This window comes from Cynocephalus volans, chromosome 3 (assembly GCF_027409185.1).
Source record: "Cynocephalus volans isolate mCynVol1 chromosome 3, mCynVol1.pri, whole genome shotgun sequence".
NCBI classification, from domain to species: domain Eukaryota; kingdom Metazoa; phylum Chordata; class Mammalia; order Dermoptera; family Cynocephalidae; genus Cynocephalus; species Cynocephalus volans.
In genome coordinates, this window is record NC_084462.1 from 109,625,615 (window position 1) to 109,653,109 (window position 27,495).

The following is a 27,495-nucleotide window of genomic DNA, read 5'->3' on the forward strand; positions in this document are numbered from 1 at the left end:
TTCCTCAAATTGATCTGCCTATTGTGAAGCTACCATGCCACATCTTCTTTCCCACCTTCCCTTTTCAGTCCCCCTCTGCCATTTCACTCTAGAGATGCCACCATCTCACCCAGAACCTGTATTGCTTCAGCATGACAAATTAAAATTGTTAGTATCCTTAAAGCCCCATTTGATCAAGGCCCCACAGACCATCCATTCTTCTCGGTAAGAAATGCATTTCCAGTATAATTTTATGTTGTTATCAAAATGTGTAAAATGTTTGTTTTACTAATAATATAGTTTGTAGTTTTAACAATTATAATGAAAATTCAGTCCAAAAGAAAAATATTTTAAGTCTCAGGGCTTTATGGTCACAGGAAATTTTTTAAATTATATACTTTGTAAAGGAGTGTGATAAATGGTCAAGAAAAGACTTTTAAGCATACCATATTAGGATAAATTCTGCAGGGGAAATAGAATGGAAATCTGATTTCCAACTTAAAATCTTGTTACATGTTTTTTTAAATGAATAATGATGAGCTACCTAATCACTGTAGTATTTAGATTTCATTGGATATATTTGAAAGACTGATATAATAGCTTTCCTTTGAAATACAGTCATCCTTGGTATCCACAGGGGGATTGGTTCCAAGACCCCCTGCTGATATCAAAACTCACAAATGCTTAAGTCCCCGATATAAAACGGTGTAGTTTCTGCATATAACCTATGTACATCCTCCTGCATACTTCTTTATTTTGGGCAGTTGGCTGGAATGTGGATCTGAACCTTCCTACATACTTTAAGTCATCTTTAGATTACTTATAATACCTAATACAATGTAAATTCTATGTAAATTGTTGTTATACTGTTATTTTTTAAATTGTATTATTTATTGTTATCTTTTTTTTCCCCTAAACATTTTTGACCCACGGTTTGTTGAATCTGTAGATGCAGAACTGTGGGTATGGAGGGTTGACTGCAGTATATATAATACACTGGAAATGATTTCTTTGCAACTATTTAAAATTACAATGAAAAATTTTATCAACTTGAAAATGTGTGAGGAGGGCTAGCCGGTTAGCTCAGATGGTTAGAGCATGGTGTTATAACACCAAGGTCATGGGTTTGGGTCCCCCATACCATCCAGCTGCCCCCACCCAGCCATAAAAAAAAAAAATGTGTGAGAGCGTCTGTAGGTCTTCAAAATTCTTTTATAGGGTCCATGAGCAGGAAGACTTGAAGGCCACTATGCCAAGGTAGGATCTGGAAGGAACCTGATTGATTATCTACTCTGTCTTGATCAATTTACAGATGAAGGCACTGAGCACCAAGGAGGGTCAGTTGATTTTCCCAAAATCACACAGTTGAGCTCAGAACCCAGACATCTTTGCTTGTTCATTCCTTTCACTACTTCCATAGTGCTGTGAAATCCCACCACCAGCTTTGAGGAATGAGAAAGGAAGACAAAAAGTGATCTCGAAACGGTTACTGAATAACACCGGCTTCTCCTTGGGAAGGCTGCACTCTACTCTGCCACTTCAGTGGTCAGGCTTGGGGACCAGGGCTTGTGTGGGGCAACCAGAGGCCCAGAGTAATTGGTTGGAGGACAGGACCTAAGGTTTTGATGGACTCCAGACAGGGGATTTTTCTTCTAGGGTCTCCTTTTCTCCCTGTCACCTAGAAGTAAACCTGATCTTAGGGCTCTGAGGGTCAAGTCTGGGCCACTACCATCTCAAACAGGATGCAGACACCTTCCTCAGGACTCTTGGACTTCATCTGTCGGTCACCATAATAGACATACAAATGTAATGGTGCCCCATAAGATGTGATACCCTGTGCACTGCACAACCACCAGTTTACATAACAGCCCTTGGCCAAACTAGCCCCTTAGAGCCCCTCAGTCCAGACAGGAGCTGGGGCAGCACCAAACCACTGGGGTCACAGTGCACTGAAGTGGACACCCCTACTGATATGCTTCCTGAGGCTGGAGGTGGATATAGTGCTGTGCACAACCGCCTTGCTGCATCCTGCAGTGGTGGGCTCGTGCTCAGAACCCCAGAAGGGCCTGACCACAGCGATGACAATGACTTCCAAGATTTGTTTAGTTTTATCTTCCTGACCCCTAATTTCCCTGTGGAGCAAATGCATGGTAAAGTTGGGGTGGGGGAGGGGGTTTGGGGCCCACCAAAGACAGGCAGACCCAAGCAGGCTGTGGACAGTTCAGCCCTGGCTCTGATACATGAACTAGAACATTGTGGGAGCTGAAGACACGGGGCTAACAGGAAAGGACATATGCTGCTGTCAGAACACACACTACACACCCGAGGCCAGGACCCTGCTGACGTGGCAGCCCTCCACCCTGGCCCCGTACTGCCCCCCGCCCCCTCCCCCGCCTGCCAGCTGCCAACAGGGCTCTGCCCTATGTCTGCTACACCTGTCACTGCCTGTCCTTGTCTGGGGGGGCACCCATCAGCCCCTCCACGGCTGCCCTGTGGAGCAAGCAGTTAGCGGGGAGGGGAGGGAACATGGAGCGAGGACCAGTGGTGGGGGCAGGGCAGGGGGCTGGGGCCCGAATCCAGGCACTGCTGGGCTGCCTGGTTAAGGTGCTGCTTTGGGTGGCCTCTGCTTTGCTGTACTTTGGAAGTGAACAGGCCGCCCGCCTCCTGGGTAGCCCCTGCTTACGGCGCCTCTACCATGCTTGGTTGGCAGCAGTGGTTATCTTCGGGCCCCTTCTGCAGTTCCATGTCAACCCTCGGACTATTTTCGCCAGCCACGGCAATTTCTTCAACATGTGAGTCCACTGAAGGCCGTGGGTGCCGGCGTTCTGGGATCCCAACTCCCCTCTCCAGGCTTCTGTCCTCCTGCCAGTCTGAACACTAAAAATAGTCTAGGAGGTTGAGAAGGTTGGAGGGGGAGGGGAGGAGAACCCATGGGGGTGCTGGGAGAAGGACTGAAGAGGAAATGTGGATCCTAGAATGCTGAATGGTGCTCTAAGGAGAAGGCAAAGTTTAAACGGTTGGGAAGTTGTAAAGGGTGCGGGAAAGAGAGAAGCAGTGATGGTCTGTGGGATTGTGGAGAGAGCAGTGATGGGAGCACAGAGCAGGGTGGGGAGATGGGGCTGAGGATCTCAGTAGCCTCCCCTCTTCTCTGCCCACAGAAAGTTTGTGAATTCGGCCTGGGGCTGGACATGCACCTTCTTGGGGGGCTTTGTGTTGCTGGTGGTGTTCCTGGCTACACGGCGCATAGCAGTGACCGCCAGGCACCTGAGCCGACTGGTGGTGGGGGCAGCCGTGTGGCGGGGGGCCGGCCGGGCCTTCCTGCTGATTGAGGACCTGACTGGCTCCTGCTTCGAGCCTCTGCCCCAGGGCCTGCTGCTCCACGAGCTGCCCGACCGTCGCAGCTGCCTTGCAGCTGGCCACCAGTGGCGGGGCTACACCGTCTCCTCCCACACCTTCCTGCTCACCTTCTGCTGCCTGCTCATGGCTGAGGAAGCAGCAGTGTTCGCCAAGTACCTGGCCCATGGGCTGCCTGCCGGCGCCCCCCTGCGCCTTGTCTTCCTGCTCAACGTGTTGTTGCTGGGCCTCTGGAACTTCTTGCTGCTCTGTACCGTCATCTATTTCCACCAGTACACTCACAAGGTGGTGGGCGCCGCAGTAGGCACCTTTGCCTGGTACCTCACCTATGGCAGCTGGTATCATCAGCCCTGGTCTCCAGGGAGCCCGGGCCATGGGCTCTTCCCCCGCCCCCACTCTAGCCGCAAGCACACCTGAAAGAAATAAAAGCACATCAGGCCTGGCTCTGGCTCCTCACATCATTTGGCTGGGACCTGGAAAGGGAGGAAGGGTAGGAAAATGGTCTGGTAGTCACTGGGGTTCCTGAGCCATTCCTTGCTGTCATCACCCTTGAACGTCCTTCCTTATGGTTGACCGCCATCCCTCCTGTTATCCTTTCAGCCTCCTAGTATTTGTAGACTTCCAGCTATCTGGGGCTGTGATACCAAGGAATGGCACTGCTAAGGCAGGAGAGAGTGCCTTAGGTGTGGGCATCCTTGTACTGGGTGGGTGCTCCATCTCGAACCTGATCAATTTGTTTTTCCCACCTTTTCCACTGAATCTCCCCTCTGCCTTCCTCAGGGGCCTGCCTATCTGGGCACCCATTCTGGGGACCCTTCCTACCCTATCTTCCCCATAAGTGATCTGTGTGTGTCCCTTTATTTAACAAATGTTTATTGAGCCAAGCATAGATCCAGGCCATGTGAATAACACAAACAAGGTTTCTGTTGTTTAGGGTTTCGTGAGCTAACTGGGGGAGGCAGATGATAAACACACAAATAATAATAGAAAACTCTCACACTATGCTTACTCTGTGCCAGTCACTTTCCTAAGTGTCTATAAGGTTTTTTAAATATAAATTAACACCTTTAGTTTTCACAACCACACTGTGAGGTAGGTTTAGTAGTGTTCCCATTGTAAAGCTGCGAAAACTGAAGCACAGAGGTTAAGTAACTTGATCACAGGTAATAGAGGAGCCAGGATGATAAACCCAGGCAATATCAGGTGCATTATCTGTGCTCTAAACTGGAGATTAGCAAACTATGGCCCTCCTGTGGCCAGTTTTAGTATGGCCTGTGAGCTAAGAACAGCTTTTTTCATTTTTAGATGGCTGGAAAAAATCGAAGAATAATAATATTTCATGACACATGAAAATTACATGAATTTCAATTTCTAGTGTTCATAAATGAAGTTTTATTGCAACCCAGCTGCACTAATTCATTTACATATGGCTGCTCTCCTGCTACAATGGCAGAGTTGAGTAGTTGCTACAGACACTGTAAGGCCCACAAAGTCTAAAATATTTACTATCTGGCCTTTTACAGAAAAAGTTTGCCAAGCCCTGGTTTAAACCACTACATTATTCTGTCTCAAAAAATAAACTGGCTAATATTAGAGATAAGTGCTATGAGGGTACTAAAATAGGCTGATTTGTAATAGAGAGACTTGAAGGGAGGTTCTTTATAAAGGATGGTGGAGAAAGATATCTCTGAAGTGACATTTGAGCTGAGAACTGAATGACAACACCCAGGGAAAGGGTGTTTCAGGCAAAGGGGTTAGCGAGGGCAAAGACTGTGGCAGGAATGAACAGGACACTTTTGAGAAACAAATGGAAAGCCCAAGCAATTGCAAGTGTAATGAACAAGGGGGAAAGCATAGAAAGTGAATTTGAAGGGGAGACAGATCCAGTCAGGCCGTGAAGGGAAAGCCCTTTAGATTTCATTCAACAGGAAGCTGAGAGAGGGTTTTAAACGAGAGAGGCCTAAACCCGCTGCTCTGTGAGAGTGGGTAATAGAGGCAGGAGGGAGTTGATTGCGACTTGGATAGGGATGGTGGAGTGTCTAAGTGTCGCCGCATGGGCCAGAGGATGCCCGTGGAGCCAGGGGCCGGCGCTGGCAAGGCTAGGGAAGAGAGGCCAGGTCTTGTTCCATCTCCGAGAAAAGATGGAAGAGCCCCAGGTAAGGCTTATCACTGTCCCAGGCCGAGCGGAAGAAGGAGAGGGCCGGTGTGGAGTCAGGAGCAGGGGAGTCGGGCAGCAGGGAGATAGGAAGCGGGAGGTGGAAGGTGGGGCGAGGAGAGATGGCACCGGCCGGGGGTCTGGCGGCGGGGAGCGAGAGCAGAGACGGGGCGGACGGGTGGGGAGGCTGGGCGGGCGAAGCAGTAGGCGGGGAGTCGAGAGTCAGGCAGAGATGCGGAAGCTGGAAGACAAGGGTCGGGGGGCGGGGAGGGGAGGAGGTGGGTGGGCGCGCGCGCTCTTCTGGGACTCTCGGGGGAGCCCCGCCTCGGCTGCCTTCCTCGAGGCTCCGCCCCTCTCCTCTCTCGGGTCTGTCCCCGCCTCCTCCAGTTCTCCACTCCCCACTCGCCAGGAAGGCCGTGCGGGCGGCGAGCGCTGCTTTCGCTTTCCCTTCCCCGTGCCCACTCCTCGGTTCTCGTGCAGCGCTCGGCCCCACGCCCCGGCCATGGCCACGCTCAGGGTCCAGCCTGAAGCCCAAGCCAAGGTGAGCGCTATGGGTCCAAGGAAGGGCCCGGTAGGGAGGCGTGGCTCCGAGAGGCTGCGGGCATCCCGGACCCGCCCCCCAACCCCCACACGAGTCGGGGTCGGTCAACCGAGCCTACGTGCCAGGTGCACCTGAGCCCCTGGGAGACCGGCGAGGTCTTCCTGCCGGGAGATGCGAGGCGGCCGTGGTTCAGCGGGGCGAGGTGAAGCGGAGAGCTAGCGTGGAGGGGAAGTCCGCTGGCCCGGGGCCACACACAGATGGGGTGCGGGACCTGCCTTGCCACCTCATGGCCTTTCCCTCAGGGAGGGCCCGAGCCCACTCCACAGGGCACGCCGTTCCTGCCCCACTCGCAGAGGGCGCTCTTACGCCTTTCCTCATACAGCCCAGGCGACCTCAGGGATACGTTCTCACATACTCGCCCTTCAGCGCCAGGAATGTTCTCATCTGCCAAATCTAGGCCTACGGGGATCCATTCCACGCTTCCCAGCCCCATAGGGATCTACCCCACCTTACCTAGATCCACCCTTACAGGGATCCGTCATGTCTTCTTCAGGTCTGGCCTTAGAGGGATCCACTCCACCTTTCCCCAGGTCAGGCTCTACACAGTCCTAAGGGAACTGTCCTAAAATGAACTGGCCTTAAAACCAGGTTTCTGCCTGTGCCCCACAGGTGGATGTGTTTCGTGAAGACCTGTGTACCAAGGTAAGACCTGCCCCATGAGCACCCACACCCAGCTCTTACTGCTCAGCCCTCCCTTGCTGGGCAGAATTCAGTGCCTGGGAAGGACAGATTCTGACCCCCATGCTCCCCGACCATTGCCTCACACACAGACAGAGAACCTGCTTGGGAGCTATTTCCCCAAGAAGATTTCGGAGTTGGATGCCTTTTTAAAGGTACTGGGGCTGGGCAGGGAGCTACAGAGTAGGGGCCAAGAGAACAAGTCTAGGGGAAATGAGAGCAAGGAAGGAGATGAGAGGAACACCCTCGCCTCCAGCCCTCCTCCCACCCTACACCAGGAGCCAGCTCTCAATGAAGCCAACTTGAGCAATCTGAAGGCCCCCTTGGACATCCCAGTGCCTGATCCAGTCAAGGAGAAAGAGAAGGAGGAGCGAAAGAAACAGCAGGAGGCAAGCTGGAAGACCTGGGAGGAGGGACCCAACCATGGGGAAATTCAACCTTAGTCCTGACTCCCATGAGCCCCTATCTCCCTGCAGAAGGAAGACAAGGATGAAAAGAAGAAAGGGGAAGATGAAGACAAAGGTATTTGGAACCACTAGAGTCAGAAGAGACTTGAGTCTCACCCTGCAGGAGCTCCTCTCTAAGGATTTTTTTCCACTCTCCCTCTCGCCATCCCTCACACAGGCTGTCATGTAACTAACCCATTGCCCACTCTCTAGGTCCTCCCTGTGGCCCAGTGAATTGCAACGAGAAGATCGTGGTCCTCCTGCAGCGCCTGAAGCCTGAGATCAAGGATGTCATTGAGCAACTCAACCTGGTGGGCCCTCCCTCTTTTACCCCCAGGCTTCAGGTCAAACCCTTTGTCCTCTTGGTCCCTGCCAGTTAGAGCATGGCACTTGCCAGGTCTTAGCAGGAGAAGGCACAGCAAGCGAAGACAGAAGTCGAGGCCCTGGGGCTCAGGATGGACCTGGCACACCTCTACCTAGCGTGGGCAAACAAACAAGTGAGGTTAGGAACCTGGGAATTGGGTGAGGGGCTGATGTGGCTTTGATGCCATTCCTTCCTCCCAGGTCACCACCTGGTTGCAGCTTCAGATACCTCGGATTGAGGATGGGAACAATTTTGGAGTGGCTGTCCAGGTGAGAGCACTTCCCCATTCCCCTGTCCTCCTTTCTAGTCCATGCTTCCTTCCACTTTCCCCCTTACCTTCTTTCCCCAGGAGAAGGTGTTTGAGCTAATGACCAGCCTTCACACCAAGCTGGAAGGCTTCCACACCCAAATCTCTAAGTGAGTGACAGCCCACCACACCCACATGCACACTCTGTCTTTACTTTGGGACAGAGGACTGGGCCCCCTCCTTCCACTCCATACACACTTCTTCCCACAGGTATTTCTCTGAGCGTGGTGATGCAGTGACCAAAGCAGCCAAGCAGCCCCATGTGGTAGGTGTGGCCCAGGTCAGGGTGCATGGGGAAGGACACATTTGAAGTCAGGCCTGACCACTGAGTTTCCTGCAGGGTGATTATCGGCAGCTGGTGCATGAGCTGGATGAGGCAGAGTACCGGGACATCCGGCTGATGGTCATGGAGATCCGCAATGCTTATGTGAGAAGGCGAGGGCAGGTCAGGGGTGGGCAGAGGCAGCTTTCCCAGGCTACCCATTCCTTGACCCTGCAGGATGGGGGTAAACCTCGGCCTCTCCACAAGACTAGAAATGGGGCACAGAGCCACAGGGGGCCTGCGGCTGACCATCACTCCTCCCTGGCCCTGTAGGCTGTGTTATATGACATCATCCTGAAGAACTTTGAGAAGCTCAAGAAGCCCAGGGGAGAAACAAAGGGAATGATCTATTGAGAGCCTCCTCTCTCATTCTGTGATGGGTACAGCAGAGGCCTTCTTGCTTTTTACTGGGGACTCCAGACTCTCCCCTGCCTTCCTCCTGTTGAGGTTTCTCTGTCACCTTGCCTCTCAGGCACAATAAATGTAGTCATACTGTTACCCATCAGCCCAAGTCTCTTTATTGGATCCTGAGTCTCCTGCCTCAAGCATTTCCATTGGTGGGACCAAACCATTGGGCGATTTCGGCGTTGAGCTGCTGGTTGGTCCAGTCCTGCTGGATGTCATCAAGGTGGCAGTCAAAGTCCACAAGGTGCTGGTAAACCCGGCCCTCCAGTAGTGCTCCCACCATCTGCCGTGACTCTTCCCAGTCCCTCCACATCACTCTGAAATAGTAACTCCCATGAAGGTCAAACTTAGTGGGCAGTAGAGCCAGACACAGACTTAACAGTTTGGGTCCAGAGAAAGACCCTTGGGACAAGACCAAGGACAGAGGAGGCCCAGGAGCCTTGGGCTTACAAGAAGAGGCAGAGGGGGTAGGGCACTCACAAGTTCTTGTCCTTGGGGACCCAACGGAGACCTTGGTTCTCCAGGACGATGACTGGGGGCACACGAGGCTGAGGCACCAGTTTCTGATTATCCAACTGAGTGGACAAAGAAGGGTAGGTGAGAGTTTCAAGGATCCTCCTCGCTATTTTCTCTCCACATAACCACCCAAAAACCCAAGCCTCACCATAATAAGTACTGCATCAGGGAAGAATTCTGCAATTCGCCCAGCGATTTTCAAGGCCAGGAGCCCAGGGCTGTGTAGAAGGAAGATCAGAGGAGTAAGGAGCCAACTGGGCAGGCCCTGTCCATCTGAGCTGGGCCCCCCAGGTCTCATAGACATAGATGCAGTCGTGGCCTTTCTCTGTAGCTGGCCTGGGGGGCTTGGGCCTACTTGATGCGCAACTGCTTGATGCTCGAGTGCTGTGGGAAGCAGGTGCTCAGACAGTGCTGGTGACAATAGAAATCAAAGGTGGTCTTTTTGGAGGGTAATTTGGTATATCCATCCAAATTGAAACTGTATACTATACATATGCTGACCCAGAAATTTTACTTATAAAGAATTGACTGTAATGATAGGATAGGATTCATAATAAGAAATTGGAAACAACCTCAGTGTTTAATGTAAGGCATTAAATAAATTATGGTACATTCATATTCATACTATATAGCTATTAGGGTAAGGTAAAGCTTGGTGTGGAGATGGAAAGATGTCAAATTTTTTTTTTTTTGGTGGCTGGCCATTACAGGGATCAAACCCTGGACTGTGGTGTTATCAGCACCACACTTAACCAACTGAGCTAACTGGCCAGCCCAAGTATTTATTGACAGGGGAGAAAATCACATTACAAAACAATTTCTAACTTGACCCATATACATGATTAATATATTCAATTATCTCTTTCTATATTTATATAAAGAAATTTCCGTTTGTTTTGTTTTTAAGTTGCTGGTTCGGACTTCTCTGTGTTCTGTTCACTGAGGGACACCCCAGAGCAAGATCAGCCTGTTCTTGTTGATACACAGTTGTCCTCTCCAGCCCCACCGCAGCTCCTCCAGGGCAGGGCGCTGTCCTGTTCATTTTTACGTTTCCTCACTCCAATACCCAGCATAGTGCCTGGTGTACAGTACCTGCTCCTGAGCGTATGATGAAGGAAAGATGAAAGGAATGACCTTGGTTCTCTTGGGTCCGTCTCTCCGTCCCCCTCTCCCCCCCCCCCCCGCCCCATAATCCTTTGCCTTCTGCCTCTGGCTATCCCACTCACCTCTGGTCGTCCAGAGCGGCATTAGCATGGTAGTACCCGGCCACCACCAGACCGGCCTGTGCTCCCCACACATCCACCTGCCGTGGGAAACGGGCCATCATTAACTAAATCGTGCTGCTGGCCTGTGGATGGGCACTGTCGCCAAGGGGCAGGGATGGACTTGGGCTAGGGATGTTAAGGGGGTTCGCGGTTGGGGGTGGGCGTCCGGCGGCCCCACCTGGTTGAGGGCGACCTCCAGCATAACGGACAGGGCTAGGTGGCTGTGGAAGAGCGGCACACAGTCGGTAAAGCACAGGCATTCTCCAGACCGCGGCGCTGGCGCCAGCAATAGCCCGTTGACCGCGGCATGTGGGTACCGGGCAGCGTGCAGGCACATTTTCACGTAGGCCCGCGCCGAGATCTCCACCTCCCCCATGGCGAGCGGGACCTGCCCGGGACGCAGCAAGCCCGATTACTGCCAGTTCCCCACTCTGCCCTGGCGCCGGTCCCCCGTTAGCGTCCATGAAGCTCCCTTCAGCGTCCCGGTGCCCTCCCGTGTCCCCTCACTTAAATTCAGCAGGAACGATAACTCGGATCACAGGAAGCCCGCCAGCTCCAGGAGACCTCGGCCCCGGAGTCCATCCCAAGCCCGGCCCAGAAGGAGGTCACGATTGCATCCCGCGGCACCTAGCTCCGCCTTCCCCCGCCCGTCGCGGGCGGCTGCAGATCCGCGCCTGCCGTGTGGACTCAGAGCCGAATGCTCAGAGCCTGACCCGCTCCTGGAGTGCGGGCCCTGTGATGCTCTTTGATAGGTGCAGAGGTCCTCATTTTGTCCAATCAGCAGCTGCGTTCAAACTTCGCCCGCCTTTGTCTCCAGCGAACTGGAAAGAACCCAAAAGTGTAAAGGAAAGAAAATTGCTCTCACGCTTATTGGCTAAGCTACCGACTTTCACTCTTGATTGCACGGTGGCTTTGCTTGTTACCCGCCCAGCAGAGCCAGCGGGGTGGAGCGCTCGCCCGCAGTCGGGTGTCCCAGACCGATGGATCTCTGAACGAAGGGACGAAGTGGACTGCCTTGCTCCTGTTATGGAATGAGTGGACCTGTACTCTAGACCGTCCCTGTCACTTATTAATGAGCCAAGTTACCTTCGCGACTACAAGTTATCCGGCCTTTGGTTTCCTTAATATAAAATATGCTGCCTATGGTCCTTTAAGGATTAAGTGAGATATGTATTGGACGGGCTACCAAACTGTCAAGTACTCGGCAACACATTCCTTTAAGACAGGATAAGTCATGGCAGAGTGGGGAACTGGCAGTAATCGGGCTTGCTGCGTCCTGGGCAGGCCCCGCTTGCCATGGGGGAGGTGGAGATCTCGGCGCGGGGCTACGTGAAAATGTGCCTGCACGCTGCCCTGATTTAAAGAACAATCCCATGGAGTTTATAGCAAAGACCACAGCAGAGGAACCCTTGTCTCTATCACTTGGCCAGGTCTGAATCCTGAAAGGCAGAAATAAAGACCACAATTGGCTGAAGGGGGCAGGGGACAGAAAAAAAAAAAAAAAAAACCTTACAGATCCATCCTTCCCATAATGTCCTGTGGTGTATTTTCTTCACCACAATGCCTTGGGAGCATTTTTCCCCCTCCCAGATCTTGAGAAGGAGTGTAACCTTTCACCCATAATCCTCCCAGTGAAACCTCATTCTCCCTCTGGGCTTGCTCTGAGCTGATGAGGATTGTTTCTTTCTTCATTCCACGATTTTGGCCACAGAGCTTTCCCCTTGTCTATCCAAAGCCTGATTATTCCTGTAAGGGCTCTGTTCAAATGCCACCTCTTCCACGAAGCACTCATGAAACCTCCGGATGGAAATAATCTTGTGAAATCCCAAAATATAGTTTATCTGCATGGCTGTCATAGCATGTAACAATTCCCACCCTGTTCTTTAGGTCTAATTCATCTTTGTCTTCCTGGCACCCCCTACACTTCCCGCCACATTCACCTTCAGTGTCTGGACATAGGTGGCAATTAATAAGTGCTTTTTGAATGAATGACACCAGAGGTGATCCACACAAAATATAGGTCATTTATTTTCCTTCTAGCCCTGGGCTCAGTACATAGATGGCTTCTCTTCACCCTTTGGGTTGACAATTTTCTCTAGGTTGCTGATGATGATGTGATAAAGCTCAGCCTGGGAAAATACCAGAAGAGCAGAAGTCAGATTCTTGGCCTCCTCCCTGACTCCCTCACCCACCTCCCTTAGGGGCTTACTCCACACTCACATAGAAGGCCCTCAGATCCAGCACCATGGCCCGGAGCTCCCCATAGGCTGCCTCATCTCGCTCATGCACCAAGGCCCGGTAATCCATCTGGGATGTGGGAGGCAAAGCTGAGTCAGCCCAATGAGAGGTTGGGACATTAGTTTGGTTTCGTCATACAGGGAATAGGTAACTTGAGGATAAGCACCTTCTCAGCACAAAGAAATGGAATCCCAAAGGATCAAGCAGAGAAAAGGGTCAAGATTGTTGAAGCCCAAATCAGTTTTGCCAGACAATGTTTTTGGCTTAATATTCACCCCATTCGGGCCGAGCCCGTGGCGCACCTGGTAGAGTGCTGCGCTGGGAGCGCGGCGACCCTCCCGCCGCGGGTTCGGATCCTATATAGGACTGACCGGTGCACTCACTGGCTGAGTGCCGGTCACGAAAAAACGACAAAAAAAAAAAAAAAAAAATATTCACCCCATTCAGAAGGTCATAAATAAGACAAGGGGGACCTCTTTCCCCCTGCCCCCAGTCCCACCTCCAGCCAACCTCAGCTATGACTAGTGGATTATCCACTCACTACATGGGTCTCCTTGGAGGCCTTGGCCACAGCATCCCCACGTTCCAAGAAGTACCTGCCAGAAGCAAGGAGGATACCATAGGACTAGGCATTCAGGGAAACATACTCTCTCAGACCCTTCCCAAAGTCTCCATTGTCCTCATGGGACTGCCCAGCTTTGGGAGTTCCAAAGTAATGTCCCTGCAGCCCCCCATTCTGGTCCTCCAGCCGCCCTCACTTGGAAATCGTTGTCTGGAAGGCTTCCACTTTCGTCTTCACCGCATTCACTCTCTCCAACACCTTCTCCTGTGGTGACATGGGAGGCAAAGAAAACACTTCATCTCCTCCCTCCTTCACTATTTAGTTCCTCTTAGTTTATGTCTAGCTCCTATTTCTTACACCCCAAGTCTCTCCCCACTCTCAGTGTCCTCAGTCACCCTTTTCTTACCTGGATTGCCACCCCAAAATCATTTCCATCCTCAATCTTGGGGATCAGGTGCTGGATCCATGTGATCACCTATGTTAAGAGGTATCATGTAAAGATCACTGAACAGACCCACTGGATTCTTCCTATTATTGCTACTTCCTAACTGAGCACTTATTATGTTCCTGGTACTGTGCTATGTATTATCTCATTTAATCATCACAGCAACCTTTCAAGGTATATATTCTTATTGTACCCATTTAACAGATGAAAAAACTGAGTCACAGAATGTCTAAGTGACTTACTTAAGGTTACCAGATAGGTTAGTGATAGAATCAGAATTCAAACCCAAGCAGTCTCTCTCTAGGGCCCAAGCTTTTAAGCCAACTCACTATATCATATCATCTCTACTGTGTACATGGTATAGCAGGTTCTGAGGTTACAGAGTTGGATACAGCACAGTCTCTGACTTTGGGGTAACCATCATGACACCAAAGGTCTAACAGAATGAGAAGTACAAAGGGAATGTAAACCCAAAGCACAGAAGGAAATTTCCTTTTTCAGACTAGGTCTCTGAATAAAAGAATTGAACCTCTGAAGGAGACCAGGACCTGGCCATGTTTGTCTTCTTTCTACTTCCCCTAGGCTTACCAGAATACATTTCTCTTTCAGAGTCCAGACTTCTGGCTTAACCAGGGCAAGCAGGGCCAGGACCTTCTCGTTCCCAGGGAGAAAGCCGCACTTAGGGACTATGAGAAAGAAGGGATTCAGGCCCTTTCTCATCCAGCAGTCAATGTATCATTTCCTTCCCTAGTCACCCCTTCTTCCCTTACCTTCTTTCTTCTCCTGCTTATCTGTTTCCATCTAAAACAAAAGGGGGGAAAGTAGCTTTAGAAAAGTGATGGAGGTTGAAAGACCATCATCTCTACTGGGTTTATAGTCCGAGCCCTGCACCCTGAATGCCTTACCTCATCATCCTTGGGTGGGGGGTCTGGGATTGGGATGTCCAGTGGGGACCGTAGGGAGTTCAGGTCAGCTACATTGAGGGAGTCCTCCTGCACAGAGCTCACTGTCAAGGGCTGCCCAGCCTCTTGCCTTCACCCTGAGTCACAGCCTTCCCTCCACACATCACACCTGACCTCTGCCTCCCAATCTGGGCTCAGGCTTCACACCATCCTAACATTCCCAATCTACCATTCACAACTGTTTTGTGTGCTGTGCCCAGATGTTACCTACAGAGGGTGGGCAGAGGAGGGTGAAGCCATGGGATGGGGCAGGAGGGGCTCACATTACTCACTTGCAAGAGCTGATTCAGATATATGATTTTCTGTGGCAAGAATCTGTAGAGGAATTCCTCAGCCTGTGGGTTACATTGCAAGGGTGGAGAATCACAGAAGATACTCAAGAAGATGTCTGAGAAGTGGGATCGAAATCACCCTTGGAAATCATTGAGTCCAAAATTTACTAATGTGAAAACTGAAGCCCTGAAAATGAAGGGACCTGCCCAAGCTGGTAAGTGGCAGAACCAAGATTAGGACTGTGGTATTCCTGCTTTGGGGGCCACAGTTTTTCCCTCCACATCAAAAAAGGGGCGGGGAAGTGGCAGAAGGGGGTACAGTCCTAAGAGGGGTCGGGTTAAAGGTAGAAAACAATAATTAGGAGCTCACCTTGGGTGAAGGCTTGGTAAGGGAAGTAGGAACCGAGTCTAGGGTGGGTTTGGGGGTCACTCTGGAGGTTGTGAACCTCAAGTATTGGTCTAAGATTCTGGGTCAAATCGCTTGAATCCAGAGAGACTTACCTCCTGGAAAAGATTTTGCCTGAAGACATCCACCTGCACAGAGAGCAGTACCCGGATGTTGGTTAAGTGTCTCAGTTGTCAAGAGTAAGATCTCACCCCCAAAGGGGTGCCCTCCAACTGTGGCTCAGGCCTTTGCCACCACAAGCTAGTTTTCCCTGGAAGCTTCAGCTCAGTGCAGAGACTGGCCAGAGGGCAGGAATCTGGGAAACCCCAGACAGAAGTGAAAGCACTAAAGAGATTGGGGAAGTTCTCTGGCACAGCCTCAGTCCTCTGGAGCACCCAGCTTAGCCTCCATCCAGGGGGGCTCCCCGGCCCTTTCCTGGCCTCCGATTCCTCCTTTACCTGTTTGCGGGCCTCCCCGCTCAGGCGCACCCCACAAGGTTTGGCCATGCTGCTCCAGTTGCTAGATCTCTGATCTCCCGGCTAGTCGCCCGGGCTTTCGCTTTCACTCCCCAGGTCCGGGCCCGCCCCCCTCAATCCCGCCTCCTTTCTTCTTTTCCCCTCCCCCTGGCAGGCTGCAAACAGTAGGTAGCCTCTCAGCCATTCCCAGCCAGTTTTCACTAGGAGAGGCGGTGCCGGCTGGGTCACAAGCCCAGGGGCTGTCCGAGGGAGGGGCTAAGGCGAGTGGGACAGGAGAGACAGGAACCGGGGCTGTCCCTCAGAGAGGAGCCGGGGCTTACAGCGAGGGCCGAGGGCAGTCCAGGGGAAGTCCGGGGTTGGGGTGAGAAGGGTGGGAGAATGGGAAAGGGGGTATCCAGTGTGGTGCTCCCCCAAGAAGGCTCAACCGCGAGGAGGGGACGGAGAGGGATCAGAGCTGGTGGGAGGGGTAGTAAGCGGGAGGGCCCTGGGGCGGGGAAGGGCTGGCAGGATGTGGAAGGGAGCAGGCAGGGGGCTTCCCTCGGGAGGGACCCCTGCCTTCAGGACAGACCGGGGAGGGGGCGGAACTCGCTTGAGCGGGGCTAGGCCGGCTAGAGTCGGACCGACCCCGGCAGGGTGGGACTTCCCCGGTGAACACCGGACCATAGTACACCGGTCCAGATAAAGAGAGGAAGGCTTTGAGCGAAATAGGCTCACCCCGCGCCCGGGGCTGCCCGGAAGGGGCGGAACCAGACTGGAGGAAGGCGGAGAGCAGCTCTTGAATGAGGGGGCAGCCAGGGACCATTTTCCTCATTGGTGGGCACCCCCTCTTGGCCACACCCCCTGGCTTCCTGACACCTCCTCTCGTCCTTAACCCTAAGCCCCTCCCTTTCCTCTGAAACCAGTTCGCAGTCCCGCCCTCTTTCCTAGTACTTCCTGTTGCCGGCTAACCCTGGCGCTGTGCCGGGGGCCGGAGAGTCACCGTGGCCTGAGTGGCCTGGGCGGCTGCGCGGGCCTGGTCAGGCCGCAAAGTGGGACCGCGGGCGAGAGAGGCGGTGCTCGGGCCGCGCGCAGCTGGCGCCGGGCCCTGGCGGGCGGCGAGGCAGGGGCTGACTCCTGTCTCAGGATGCTGGGGGAGGAGGAGGAGGAGGAGTGGGCCTTCCTGGCGGCCCGCGAGGAACTGGCGAGCGCCCTGAGGAGGGATTCCGGGCAGGCGTTTTCCCTGGAGCAGCTCCGGCCGCTACTGGCCTCCTCTCTGCCGCCAGCCGCCCGCTACCTGCAACTGGACGCCTCACGCCTGGTCCGCCGCAACGCTCACGGGGAGGTGAGGCCTGGCCCCGCTCGGAAGGGGGACACAGGGCCTGAGGCCGGGCTCACAACTCTGCTCTCTACTGCTCCCAGCCCGGAGACTACCTCAGCACCCTGTCCACGGCCCTGAACATCCTGGAGAAATATGGCCGCAACCTCCTCAGCCCTCAGCGGCCCCGGTACTGGCGCGGGGTCAAGTTTAATAATCCTGTCTTTCGCAGCACGGTGGATGCTGTGCAGGTGAAACCCCTGGGCCTTAGGGGAAAAGGGGCCTGGGCCTGGACTGTGGGTTGGCTAGAAAGGGCCTGAGGCTGTGCTGGATGGGGAGGAGTCCAGCCTTATCGGGAAGGGGACCTGCCGGGCGGTGACTGGTTGTGAATGTGTGGCAGGGGGGCCGGGATGTACTGCGATTGTATGGGTACACAGAGGAGCAGCCAGACGGGTTAAGCTTCCCTGAAGGGCAGGAAGAGCCAGATGAGCACCAGGTTGCTACAGTCACACTGGAAGTACTGCTGCTTCGGACAGAGCTCAACCTGCTGTTGGAGGTGAGATGTTCTTTCAGTCCTGGTGAATTAAGCACCGGGACTGGGGTCCAGCTTAACTCAAGCCAGTCTGAGGACCCCATGCTGCTGAACTTGGCCATAGCTTCTGCAGCGGTCTGGGAGTTCTTGGTACTGTTCTTCTTCCTGTGAATGTTGGAGAACCTTGTTCTAGGGCTCAGGTGGAAGCCTTTTTGTCTGGTTTGCAGAATACTCATCCAAGACAGCAGGCACTGGAGCAGCTGCTGAAAGAAAAGGTCGAAGATGATGTAAGCAAGGCAGGAAGGGGGCTGGTGAACAAAGGGGACAGGAATTGTGGGAATCTGTGTTCCCAAACCTTTACCCATTCTCTGCCCTTTCTTCCTCAGATGCTGCAGCTTTCAGAGTTTGACCCTGTACTGAGAGAGATCGCCCCTGGCCCCCTCACCACGCCCTCTGCCCCAGGTATTATTGGTCCTATATTGGGGATGGGGGAGGACGGGTAGTAGACTACATTGGTGGAAATTTGGGGCCATTCAGGACTCTCCTCTGTCTATCTTGTTTTGCTTTTTTTTTTTTTTTTTTTTTGTCGTTTTTTCGTGACCGGCACTCAGCCAGTGAGTGCACCAGTCAGTCCTATATAGGATCCGAACCCGCGGCGGGAGTGTCGCCGCGCTGCCAGCGCAGCACTCTACCAAGTGCGCCACGGGCTCGGCCCTTGTTTTGCTTTTTAACAGAGATTAGAATGGTTTCCTTGGGTCCAGATGTGTTGAAAAGTAGTCTCATGATTTGCCCCATCCATAGCAGATTCAAATGCAGCATGGTCTTTTTTAGAAAGATGTTCTGTTCTTTCTGTTCTGTTCTCCAGGCACCACTGCCGGTCCCTGCTTCCTCTGTGGTTCTGCCCCAGGCATACTGCACTGCCCAACCTGTAAATATGCCTTGTGCCCAGCCTGTGATGGCTTGTTCCATGGACACCCATCCCGTGCTCATCACCTCCGCCAGACCCTGCCTGGAGCCCTCCAGGCCACCCACCTGAGCCCCAGGTGAGAGGTCTTCTTTTCTGGGTGGGAGAGAAATTTAGAGAATTTAAGATCACTTGAGTATCTACTGTGTACCAGGTTATGTGTTAAATACTGTTTGATAGAGAACATGAAACCAATCACAGCCCTCAAGGATATTATAGACATACACATCACGTACATAGCAGTCACAATAACACAGGTTATTATGATGTGCAAACAGGTAGACGGATGCAACCTAGTCTGAAGGATCAGCTCAATCAGTTGGTAGTATTTTAAACATCAAGTATGCATCAGGCCCTATGTTCGGGGTGTCTACAAGGATGAAGTAAGCTTTAAGCTGTTATTTAAATGTTGAACAGGCAATGGCTATGGGAGTGTTCCAGACAGAGAGAACAACATGTGCAAAGGCCAGAACCATGTGTCATTACCCAGGAAATGGGGGGTGTCTAGGGGTGAGAGACCCAGGCACTAGATCCCTATCTTAGCAGGCCGTGTCTGCTTTTCCATTACAGTTTACTTGCCTCAGCCCAACCACGGCCCCAGCCCCAGTTGACCTCCTTCCTGGCCCTGGGAAACAGCTCTCTTTCTTCCCCTGATCCTGCAAGTGCCCGTCAGCGCTGGCACTGTGCTGCCTGTGCCATGCTTAATGAGCCTTGGGCAATGCTCTGTGTGGCCTGTGATTGGCCACGGGGATGTAAGGGGTTAGGGCTGGGGATCAAGGGTCCCCAAGGAACTGGGGACCTAGAACCTGAGCTTGCACGGGATCAGTGGGCTTGCCAGAGCTGTACCTTTGAGAACAAGGCAGCAGCTGTGCTATGTGCTATATGTGAGCGACCTCGGCTGGCCCAGCCTCCAAGCTTGGTGGTGGATTCCCGGGATGCTGGCATCTGCCTGCAGTCCCTTCAGGTAACCTGTTACTCGCCTTCCCAGCTTTTTATTTGTACCTGTTACTTCAGGCCATTCTCTACTTCCCCATCCTGTTTTCTTTCAGTTTCCCCAGCTCCCTATATTTCCATTGTGAACCTCAGCCAGCCACTCAAGGGGATAATTCTCTCTGCCTTCCCAGCAGGGGGATGGTTTGCTCTCCTCTGCCCAAACTCAAGTCTGGTACTGTATTCACTGTACCTTCTGCAACTCGGGCCCTGGCTGGGTGTGTGCTATGTGTAACCGGACCAGCAGCTCCATCCCAGTACGGTATGCCTCCCGGCCCCATGCCAGCTCTTTGGAAAAGGGCCTTCCCAAGCCTGGGCCTCCACGCCACCCAAGTACCCCCCTGCCCAGTTCCTGTGGAGATCCTGAGGAACAGCGCCAAGACAAGATGCGAGAGGAAGGTCTCCAGCTAGTGATCATGATCCGGGTGAGGATTGAGACTGGGATAAAGTTAGGCTGAGCTGGTGGGGGAAAGGAGATGCAGCAGTTGGTTAATAGGAGTTCTTTTTTTTTTTTAAAAAAGATGACCGGTGAGGGGATCTTAACCCTTGACTTGGTGTTGTTGGCACCATGCTCACCCAGTGAGCTAACCGGCCATCCCTGTATGGGATCCGAACCCGTGGCCTTGGTGTTATCAGCACCACACTCTCCCAAGTGAGCCACGGGCCAGCCCTAATTAATAGGAGTTCTTATAAACCTTGTCATTATTAGTAGCAACTCTCTCTTATTGAACACTTTCCACATGGCAGTTACCATGCCATGCACTGGTCACATGATCCATACTTCTGAGCTCAGCCACTGTCAACATCTTGGTTTAGGCTGAGGATGGGTGAGGGGTGTCCCTCCTGATGGGCCCTCTGTCTGGGTGGGACTGTGCCTTAGGAAGGAGAAGCTGCAGGTGCCTGTCCAGAGGAGGTCTTCTCAGCTCTGCAGTACTCAGGCACCGAGGTGCCCCTGCAGTGGTTGCGCTCAGAGCTGCCCTATGTGCTGGAGATGGTGGCTGAGATGGCTGGACAGCAGGACCCGGGGCTGGGTGCCTTTTCCTGTCAGGAGGCCCGGAAAGCCTGGCTGGATCGTCATGGCAACCTTGATGAAGCAGTGGAAGAGTGTGTGAGGGCCCGGCGGAGGAAGGTACCAGCTGTGCTGGAGGTGGGACAGGGTTGAGGATCTCTCACATTCCTCCTTGCTTGCTTTTTCCTCTTCACCTCCTATCTTTGCTCCCAACTTGCAGGTGCAGGAGCTCCGGTCCCTGGGCTTTGGGCCTGAGGAGGGGTCTCTGCAGGCATTGTTCCAGCATGGGGGTGATGTGGCACGGGCCCTGACTGAGCTACAGCGCCAGCGCCTAGAGCCTTTCCACCAGCGCCTCTGGGACAGTGGCCCCGAGCCCACCCCCTCCTGGGATGGGCCAGACAAGCAGGTGCTGGGAGGAGGCAAGAGGCCAAGGGTCCACCTAAAGGGGCAATAAGGAAGGCTGAGGGGCAGGATTTCTGGGATCTGACAGCCACTTCTCCCCCTCCCATGAATCACATTCAGAGCCTGGTCAGACGGCTTTTGGCAGTCTACGCACTCCCCAGCTGGGGCCGGGCAGAGCTGGCACTGTCACTGCTGCAGGAGACACCTAGGAATTATGAGTTGGGGGACGTGGTAGAAGCTGTGAGGCACAGCCAGGACCGAGCCTTCTTACGCCGCTTGCTTGCTCAAGAGTGTGCTGTGTGTGGCTGGGCCCTGCCCCGCAATCGGGTAAGACTCTTCCCACTGTACCTCATCTTAGAATTACTCTATTCCCTTTGGAGCCCCCACCCCAATCCCTGTCTCTAGCCCTGTCTTCTGCTTTGCAGTTGCCCATGTATCCCCGAAGGCTTCTGGGAAGAGGAAGGCAGGAGCTGACTACTCCCTCCCCTTTTTTTTTCATGTTCTATTATGAAAATTTTCAAATATACAACAGTAGAGAAAATTGTGTGAAGAACTTTCGTACCCCCCAACAACCCCTCCATACCCAGTGTATTCACCACCAAGCTTCAGCAGTTATCGATGTATGGCCAATCTTTATTTCATCTATACACACAGAGGATTATTTTGAAGCAAATCTTAGATATCATAAGGTTTATCTATAAATATTTCAGTATGTCACAAATATATACAAGTAAATGTTAAAATTTTAAAAACATTTTAGTATTTATCTCTAAAAGGTAAAAACTTTTTTGAAAACATAGCTACAACGTCATTGTCATACCAAAAAAAAATTAACAATAATTCTTTAATATCATCAAATATCCAGTTGCTGGGAACAGGCCCTTATCTCCTGAGGCTCCACTTACTCTAGGTCAGAAGTGTCAGTTCTTTGGCCAATTAGAGTCCAGTTTAGTTAGGCTGTCTCTGTATGTATTTTGTTTTTACTTTTTATTTTAAGATAATTGTAGATTCACAGGAAGTTGCAAAAATAAGAGTCCTGTGTACTCTTCATCCACCTTCCCCCAATGGTTACAGCTTACGTAATTATAGTACAATATCAAGACCAAGAAATGGACATTGATATGATGTTGGTTATACTGCAGATCTTGTTCATTTTTTACATAGATGTGTGTGTATGTGTTTGTGTTTCTGTAGCTCTATGCAATTTTATCCCATGTATAGATTCATATAACCGCCACCATAATCAGGATACAGATTGTTCCATTACCACAAAGGAACCCCTTCGTGTTGTACTCTCCTTCTCCTGTCTCCTGACAACCACTAATCTGTTCTCCATCTCTATAGTTTTATCATTTCAGGGATGTTATTTGTATGTTTGCATTTAATTGAATGGAAATGCCTTTAGATGCATTCTCACATTTACCTTAGGTCTTACCATTGTCTGTTTTCCTCCACCCAACTCTCTTCAGATATTTAGGTTGCTTGCCTGGCACTCCTTGGCACTTGAATTTGTATCCCTACCCAGTTGTTAATTAGACCCTGGCTTCTCAGTGGACACCTGGCTACTGCCCCTGCCCTCGGCTGGCAGCTGTGACTTTTAACCCCTCCTCCCCCTCTCCCTCTAGATGCAGGCTCTGATTTCCTGTGAGTGTACCATCTGTCCTGACTGCTTCCGCCAGCACTTCACTATCGCCTTGAAGGAGAAGCACATCACAGACATGGTGTGCCCTGCTTGTGGCCGTCCCGACCTCACAGATGACACACAGTTACTCAGCTACTTTTCCACCCTTGACATCCAGGTACTGCAGTCCCTAGGACTCAGGTGCTCTGGGCTTTGAACAAGAACTCTATCTACCCACTGCCTCTGCATCCTGTCCCCAGCTTCGAGAGAGCTTAGAGCCAGATGCCTATGCTTTGTTCCATAAGAAGCTGACCGAGGGTGTGCTGATGCGGGACCCCAAGTTCTTGTGGTGTGCCCAGGTAAGTGGCCCATCCAGTGGAGCTGACTGTGGAGGGGCAGGGGATGGTGCCAGGTCAGGCCTCAGATAGCTTTCTACTCTTGCATCCACAGTGCTCCTTTGGCTTCATATATGAGCGTGAGCAGTTAGAGGCAACATGTCCCCAGTGTCACCAGACCTTCTGTGTGCGCTGCAAGCGCCAGGTAAGGCACATTCATCCTTTCAGGAATACTTGCTGAGTTACTGCCAGGTACTGAGTTATACTCAGGGAAGTTTGTATATGGGAGAGTAAAACAGATATGAGGTTTGAGCTCAAAGGGCTTATAGAGTAGTGAGGGAGATAGGCACAAGGAAAAAGGGAAGAGATGGGGAGGGAGGAAGAAGAGAAAAGGGAGGAAAAGGAGAAAGGAAAGGAAGGAAAGGCAAAGGAAGGAAGGAAAGTGAGCAGTGAGAGAAGAAAAAATTATACATAGGCACAATTCGATGAAGAAAACAAATAGAATCTGAGATGCAGAATAAAAGAATGGACCTACCTGGGGTAGAGTGGTCAGGATTCTTCTCCAAAATGGCTTCATTTAAGCTCAGGCCTGAAAGTTAAGAAACCAGCCATGCAAACAGTATTTGGGACAGAAGGAACAACACACGGAAAGGCCAAAGTCAGAAAGAAGTGTTGTGTGGCTGGAGAGTTGAGAGCAAGAGTGAGTGGCAGGTGGTCAGAGAGGAGCCAGCTGCCACATCAGGACAGCCTCTGAGGCCCAGTGAGGCAGGAACTCTCCTTTCATTCTGAGACATACTAGCTTGTTTACCTTTTAATTTTTTTTTTTTTTTTTTTTTTTTTTTTGTCTTTTTTGTGACTGGCACTCAGCCAGTGAGTGCACCAGCCAGTCCTATATAGGATCCAAACCCGCAGCGGGAGCGTTGCTGCGCTCCCAGCGCCGCACTCTCCCGAGTGCGCCAGGGGCTCGGCCCTTGTTGTTTACCTTTTAAGAAGTGTATAATGTTTTTTGTTTTGTTTTTTTTTAAAAAAGATGACTGGTAAGGGGATCTCAACCCTTGGCTTGGTGTTGTCAGCACCACGCTCAGCCAGTGAGCAAACCAGCCATCCCTATATAGGATCCGAACCCGCGGCCCTGGTGTTATCAGCACCGCACTCTACCGAGTGAGCCACGGGCTGGCCCTGAAGTGAATAATGTTTGATACCCAAAAGATTATATCTACTTTATGACACATAATAAAATGAACACTTGAGACCCTACCACCAAACCTCAAAACTAGCACATTACCAGTACTGTTGAAGCTATCTGACTTACATTTGTAAACCCCTTTGTTTTTTTTTTTAAAGATGACCAGTGAGGGAATCCCCTTTACTTGGTGTTGTCAGCACCACGCTCTCCCAAGTGAGCTAACCATCCATCCCTACATAGGGATCTGAACCCATGGCCTTGGTGTTACCAACACCACACTCTCCCAAGTGAGCCACAGGCTGGCCCTCGTAAACCCCTTTGGCTGCAGGTGGAGAATGGATGGTAGGGAAAAAATAGGAGTGGAAGCAGAGAGACTAGTATCTGAGGCAAGTAGTTGAGGCAAGATCTGACAATGGCCCTGAGTAAAATGGTAACAGTAAGGATGAAGAAAAAGGGGACAGGGTTTCAACAAGCTTGGGTGTTGGAAAAAGCAAGACTTTCTAATGAATGTGAGGTGGCATGAGGAAAGGAACCAAGGATGACCTCCCAGTTTGGAATTTGAGCAAATGATGGGTGGCAGTGATATAAACTAAGCTGGGGACCCCTGGATGTGAGTAGAGGGGCCAGGAAGAAGGGCTGGGACATGGGGTAGAGCTTCCATGTGAAGTCTACTTTCCTTCTGGCAGTGGGAGGAACAGCACCGAGGTCGGAGCTGTGAGGATTTCCAGAACTGGAAACGCACCAACGACCCAGAATACCAGGCCCAAGGCCTGGCAATGTATCTTCAGGAAAATGGCATTGGTAAGGCTGCCCCACTTGGCCTGTTTGCTCAGTAGTCTGTGATTGCCAGTGGCTCTCTTCTTGAGGGCCTTGAGTTTCAATGGCAGCCCCAGCTGTGACCTGCTGTCCCTTACAGACTGCCCCAAGTGCAAGTTCTCATATGCACTGGCCCGAGGAGGCTGCATGCACTTTCATTGCACCCAGTGCCGCCACCAGTTCTGCAGTGGCTGCTATAATGCCTTTTATGCCAAGAATGTAAGCCCAGAGAGTGGGAAAGGCATGGTGGGGGGGTCTGCTGTTGGGTTTGAGGGGCAGAGGCCATTGAGGAGTGGCCCAGGGGGAGAGAAGAGGTCAGTGGGATGTAAAGCACCCCTCTCTGCCCCCCTCCCCTTTTGCTTGCTCCAGACCCTGCAATATCTCCATCTCCCCCCAACCCCTACACCCCTCACAAAGGGGTTCCTGAGAGGCCAGGACCCCATCAGTCTCCAACTTCCCCTCTCCCATCTGGGTTTCTGGTAGAAATGTCCAGACCCTAACTGCAGGGTGAAAAAGTCCCTGCATGGCCACCACCCTCGAGACTGCCTCTTCTACCTGCGGGACTGGACTGCTCTCCGGCTCCAGAAGCTGCTACAGGTCAGAGGTGGCCGGCCCAGCTGGGTTTGCAGGTTGCCCAGGAGGAGTAGGCAGGGCCCAGGGTGGGCAAGAATGGAAAATGGTCCGTGCTAGAAAATGCAACAGGGGCTGGCATCAAGGGGAACATAATGCCCATCTGTCTCTGCTCCTCCTCAGGATAATAACGTCATGTTTAATACAGAGCCTCCAGCTGGGGCCCGGGCAGTTCCTGGAGGTGAGTACTGGGACAAGCCTTTGAGAAGGGGAGGGCTGGCCAGTTAGCTCAATTGGTTGGAGCATGGTGCTTATAACACCGAGGTCCTAAGTTTGAGCCTTGTACGAGCCAGCTGCCAAAAAAAAAAAAAAAAGAGCAAGAGAGAAGGGGAAATGGTGTGCTAGGCTCCCACTGTGTGATGGGTAAAGGGGAGGCTTAGGTCTGGGATCACTTGTTGTGTACCCTTTGGCAAGTTAATTAATCTCCCCTGGCCTTGTTTCTTCCTCTGTAAAGTGGGGGTAATATCCAGTGTACAACTGAGCTGCTTTATATCAAACATCATTAAAGCACCTGGCACCCGTGAAATCCTTAATACTAATTTTCTTCTCCCATTCCCAAATGATAATGATTCATTAACTCAATGAGTATTTAATGAGACCAGCTACTTACAGGGCACTATTTTAGGTTCCATGAGGGCAACAGAAAGGTGTTACATATTGTTCTAACCTACCCCACTTCTTACCATCTAGTTAGAGGTAAGACCATGACAAAATAAGTTAACTATGCAAGAGCTAAAGAACAGTCAAAACAGATGTCTCAAAGGAGTTCGTGTTTATGAGCCAAAGGCTACCTTGGATAAAAGTAGAGACTACAGGGTCCCTGCCCCTGCATCACAGTTGGTCTGCCACTGAAGGCATCTCTGAGTACCCACCACCACCACTGGTACAGCAAGAGTTCTGTCTCCCCTGCTCCGTGGATATTCCAGTTCTCCTAGGGCTTTGTGGTCAGTGGCCTCCTCCCACCAAGGGTTCCTTCCTTCCCTTACCTTTAGGTGGCTGCCGAGTGATGGAGCAGAAAGAAGTTCCCAATGGGCTCAGGGATGAAGCCTGTGGCAAGGAAACTCCACCTGGCTATGCTGGCCTCTGCCAGTGAGTGCCAGGCAGGGCATGGAGTATGGTGCTGGGGATAGGAGGGTAGGAGTGGTGAGGGTATGCCCAGGCAGTAAAGTGGGTCTCTGGGAGCAGTAGGTCCTGCAAAGAGTGGGAGGGAGGGGGCTCTCTGGGCAAGGGCATGGATAGGTAGTAGCAGGCTATGTGCACAAGTTGGCACTGCCTACAAGGACAATAGGCAGGAGTTGTTAATCTTGTTCATCTGAGTACCCCCATGCCCAGCAAGGTGCTAGGCACACCCAATTAATATTAGCCAACAGAAGAATAAATATTCTCCTCTCTTATCTCCCCAGGGCACACTACAAAGAATATCTTGTGAGCCTCATCAATGCCCACTCACTGGACCCAGCCACCCTGTATGAGGTGGAGGAGCTGGAGACAGCCACTGAGCGCTATCTGCACATGCGCCCCCAGCCATTGGCTGGAGAGGATCCCCCTGCCTACCATGCCCGCTTGTTACAGGTAAAGCCTCTACCAAGCCTCACCTCTGACCCCATCCTCCAAAAGTCACCTGTCCCAGCCTATATCTGAGCTCCAGGCTTCCAGTGTCATTATCTTCTCTCTCCTGCAGAAGCTGACAGAAGAGGTGCCACTGGGACAGAGTATCCCCCGCAGGAGGAAGTAGCTGAGGGCAAGGATCCTGATGAGGGTCCCATAGCCCGACTCCCTCAGGAATAGTGCCAGCACCAATAAAGAGGCATCTTATTGCCCATGCTTCTTGGTGGTCATTCTTCCTGGCCCCACCATCTAAGGGCACCAGGGAAGGGGGGGGGGGTAACAGAGCTTTGCTGAATGACACCCTTAAGCCTGACCACCCTGGACTCAGGGCCAGGAAGGAATTGACACCTTGGATGGGCAAAGGAGGCCCTCCCCA

General features: G+C 52.0%; 5 protein-coding genes across 9 annotated transcripts; 3 read left to right on the forward strand and 2 right to left on the reverse strand.

Annotated features, from left to right (window-relative positions):
- Positions 1 to 2,477: 2,477 nt before the first annotated feature.
- Positions 2,478 to 3,775, forward strand: FITM1 (fat storage inducing transmembrane protein 1). The gene is made up of 2 exons (XM_063091540.1): positions 2,478 to 2,771; positions 3,138 to 3,775. The coding sequence occupies exons 1-2, from the start codon at positions 2,506 to 2,508 to the stop codon at positions 3,748 to 3,750; spliced, it is 879 nt and encodes a 292-aa protein (XP_062947610.1). The 5' UTR covers positions 2,478 to 2,505; the 3' UTR covers positions 3,751 to 3,775.
- A 2,094-nt stretch (positions 3,776 to 5,869) lies between these two features.
- Positions 5,870 to 8,711, forward strand: PSME1 (proteasome activator subunit 1). Its single transcript, XM_063089039.1, has 11 exons — positions 5,870 to 6,029; positions 6,699 to 6,731; positions 6,860 to 6,922; positions 7,046 to 7,156; positions 7,244 to 7,289; positions 7,427 to 7,524; positions 7,778 to 7,846; positions 7,927 to 7,994; positions 8,095 to 8,149; positions 8,225 to 8,311; positions 8,480 to 8,711. The coding sequence occupies exons 1-11, from the start codon at positions 5,991 to 5,993 to the stop codon at positions 8,558 to 8,560; spliced, it is 750 nt and encodes a 249-aa protein (XP_062945109.1). The 5' UTR covers positions 5,870 to 5,990; the 3' UTR covers positions 8,561 to 8,711.
- Positions 8,702 to 11,098, reverse strand: EMC9 (ER membrane protein complex subunit 9). Of its 2 annotated transcripts, none has more exons than XM_063089042.1 (6): positions 10,900 to 11,098; positions 10,571 to 10,613; positions 10,354 to 10,430; positions 9,276 to 9,345; positions 9,092 to 9,186; positions 8,702 to 8,928 (listed from the first exon to the last, which is right to left on the reverse strand). In XM_063089042.1, exons 2-6 carry the CDS (start codon positions 10,592 to 10,594, stop codon positions 8,748 to 8,750), a joined length of 447 nt encoding a protein of 148 aa, XP_062945112.1. In that variant the 5' UTR covers positions 10,595 to 10,613; positions 10,900 to 11,098; the 3' UTR covers positions 8,702 to 8,747. The 2 variants fall into 2 exon arrangements, with proteins under 2 accessions (XP_062945112.1, XP_062945111.1); XM_063089041.1 differs by having other exon boundaries at positions 10,571 to 10,780.
- A 1,300-nt stretch (positions 11,099 to 12,398) lies between these two features.
- On the reverse strand, positions 12,399 to 15,831 carry PSME2 (proteasome activator subunit 2). 2 transcript variants are annotated; one of them, XM_063090848.1, is made up of 11 exons: positions 15,715 to 15,831; positions 15,373 to 15,405; positions 14,872 to 14,934; positions 14,543 to 14,629; positions 14,408 to 14,438; positions 14,226 to 14,323; positions 13,599 to 13,667; positions 13,389 to 13,456; positions 13,172 to 13,226; positions 12,613 to 12,699; positions 12,399 to 12,521 (listed from the first exon to the last, which is right to left on the reverse strand). In XM_063090848.1, exons 1-11 carry the CDS (start codon positions 15,760 to 15,762, stop codon positions 12,441 to 12,443), a joined length of 720 nt encoding a protein of 239 aa, XP_062946918.1. In that variant the 5' UTR covers positions 15,763 to 15,831; the 3' UTR covers positions 12,399 to 12,440. The 2 variants fall into 2 exon arrangements, with proteins under 2 accessions (XP_062946918.1, XP_062946919.1); XM_063090849.1 differs by lacking the exon at positions 14,872 to 14,934.
- Positions 15,832 to 16,686: 855 nt separating this feature from the next.
- Positions 16,687 to 27,329, forward strand: RNF31 (ring finger protein 31). Of its 3 annotated transcripts, XM_063090346.1 has the most exons (21): positions 16,687 to 17,053; positions 17,131 to 17,277; positions 17,427 to 17,582; positions 17,786 to 17,845; positions 17,945 to 18,020; positions 18,424 to 18,601; positions 19,093 to 19,486; positions 19,647 to 19,937; positions 20,393 to 20,641; positions 20,742 to 20,927; positions 21,044 to 21,250; positions 22,549 to 22,722; positions 22,805 to 22,903; positions 22,995 to 23,084; positions 24,752 to 24,866; positions 24,982 to 25,100; positions 25,365 to 25,478; positions 25,635 to 25,692; positions 26,504 to 26,600; positions 26,915 to 27,083; positions 27,193 to 27,329. In XM_063090346.1, exons 1-21 carry the CDS (start codon positions 16,856 to 16,858, stop codon positions 27,244 to 27,246), a joined length of 3,231 nt encoding a protein of 1,076 aa, XP_062946416.1. In that variant the 5' UTR covers positions 16,687 to 16,855; the 3' UTR covers positions 27,247 to 27,329. The 3 variants fall into 3 exon arrangements, with proteins under 3 accessions (XP_062946416.1, XP_062946417.1, XP_062946418.1); XM_063090347.1 differs by lacking the exon at positions 25,365 to 25,478; XM_063090348.1 differs by lacking the exons at positions 26,915 to 27,083; positions 27,193 to 27,329 and having other exon boundaries at positions 25,660 to 25,692; positions 26,504 to 26,595.
- Positions 27,330 to 27,495: the final 166 nt, after the last annotated feature.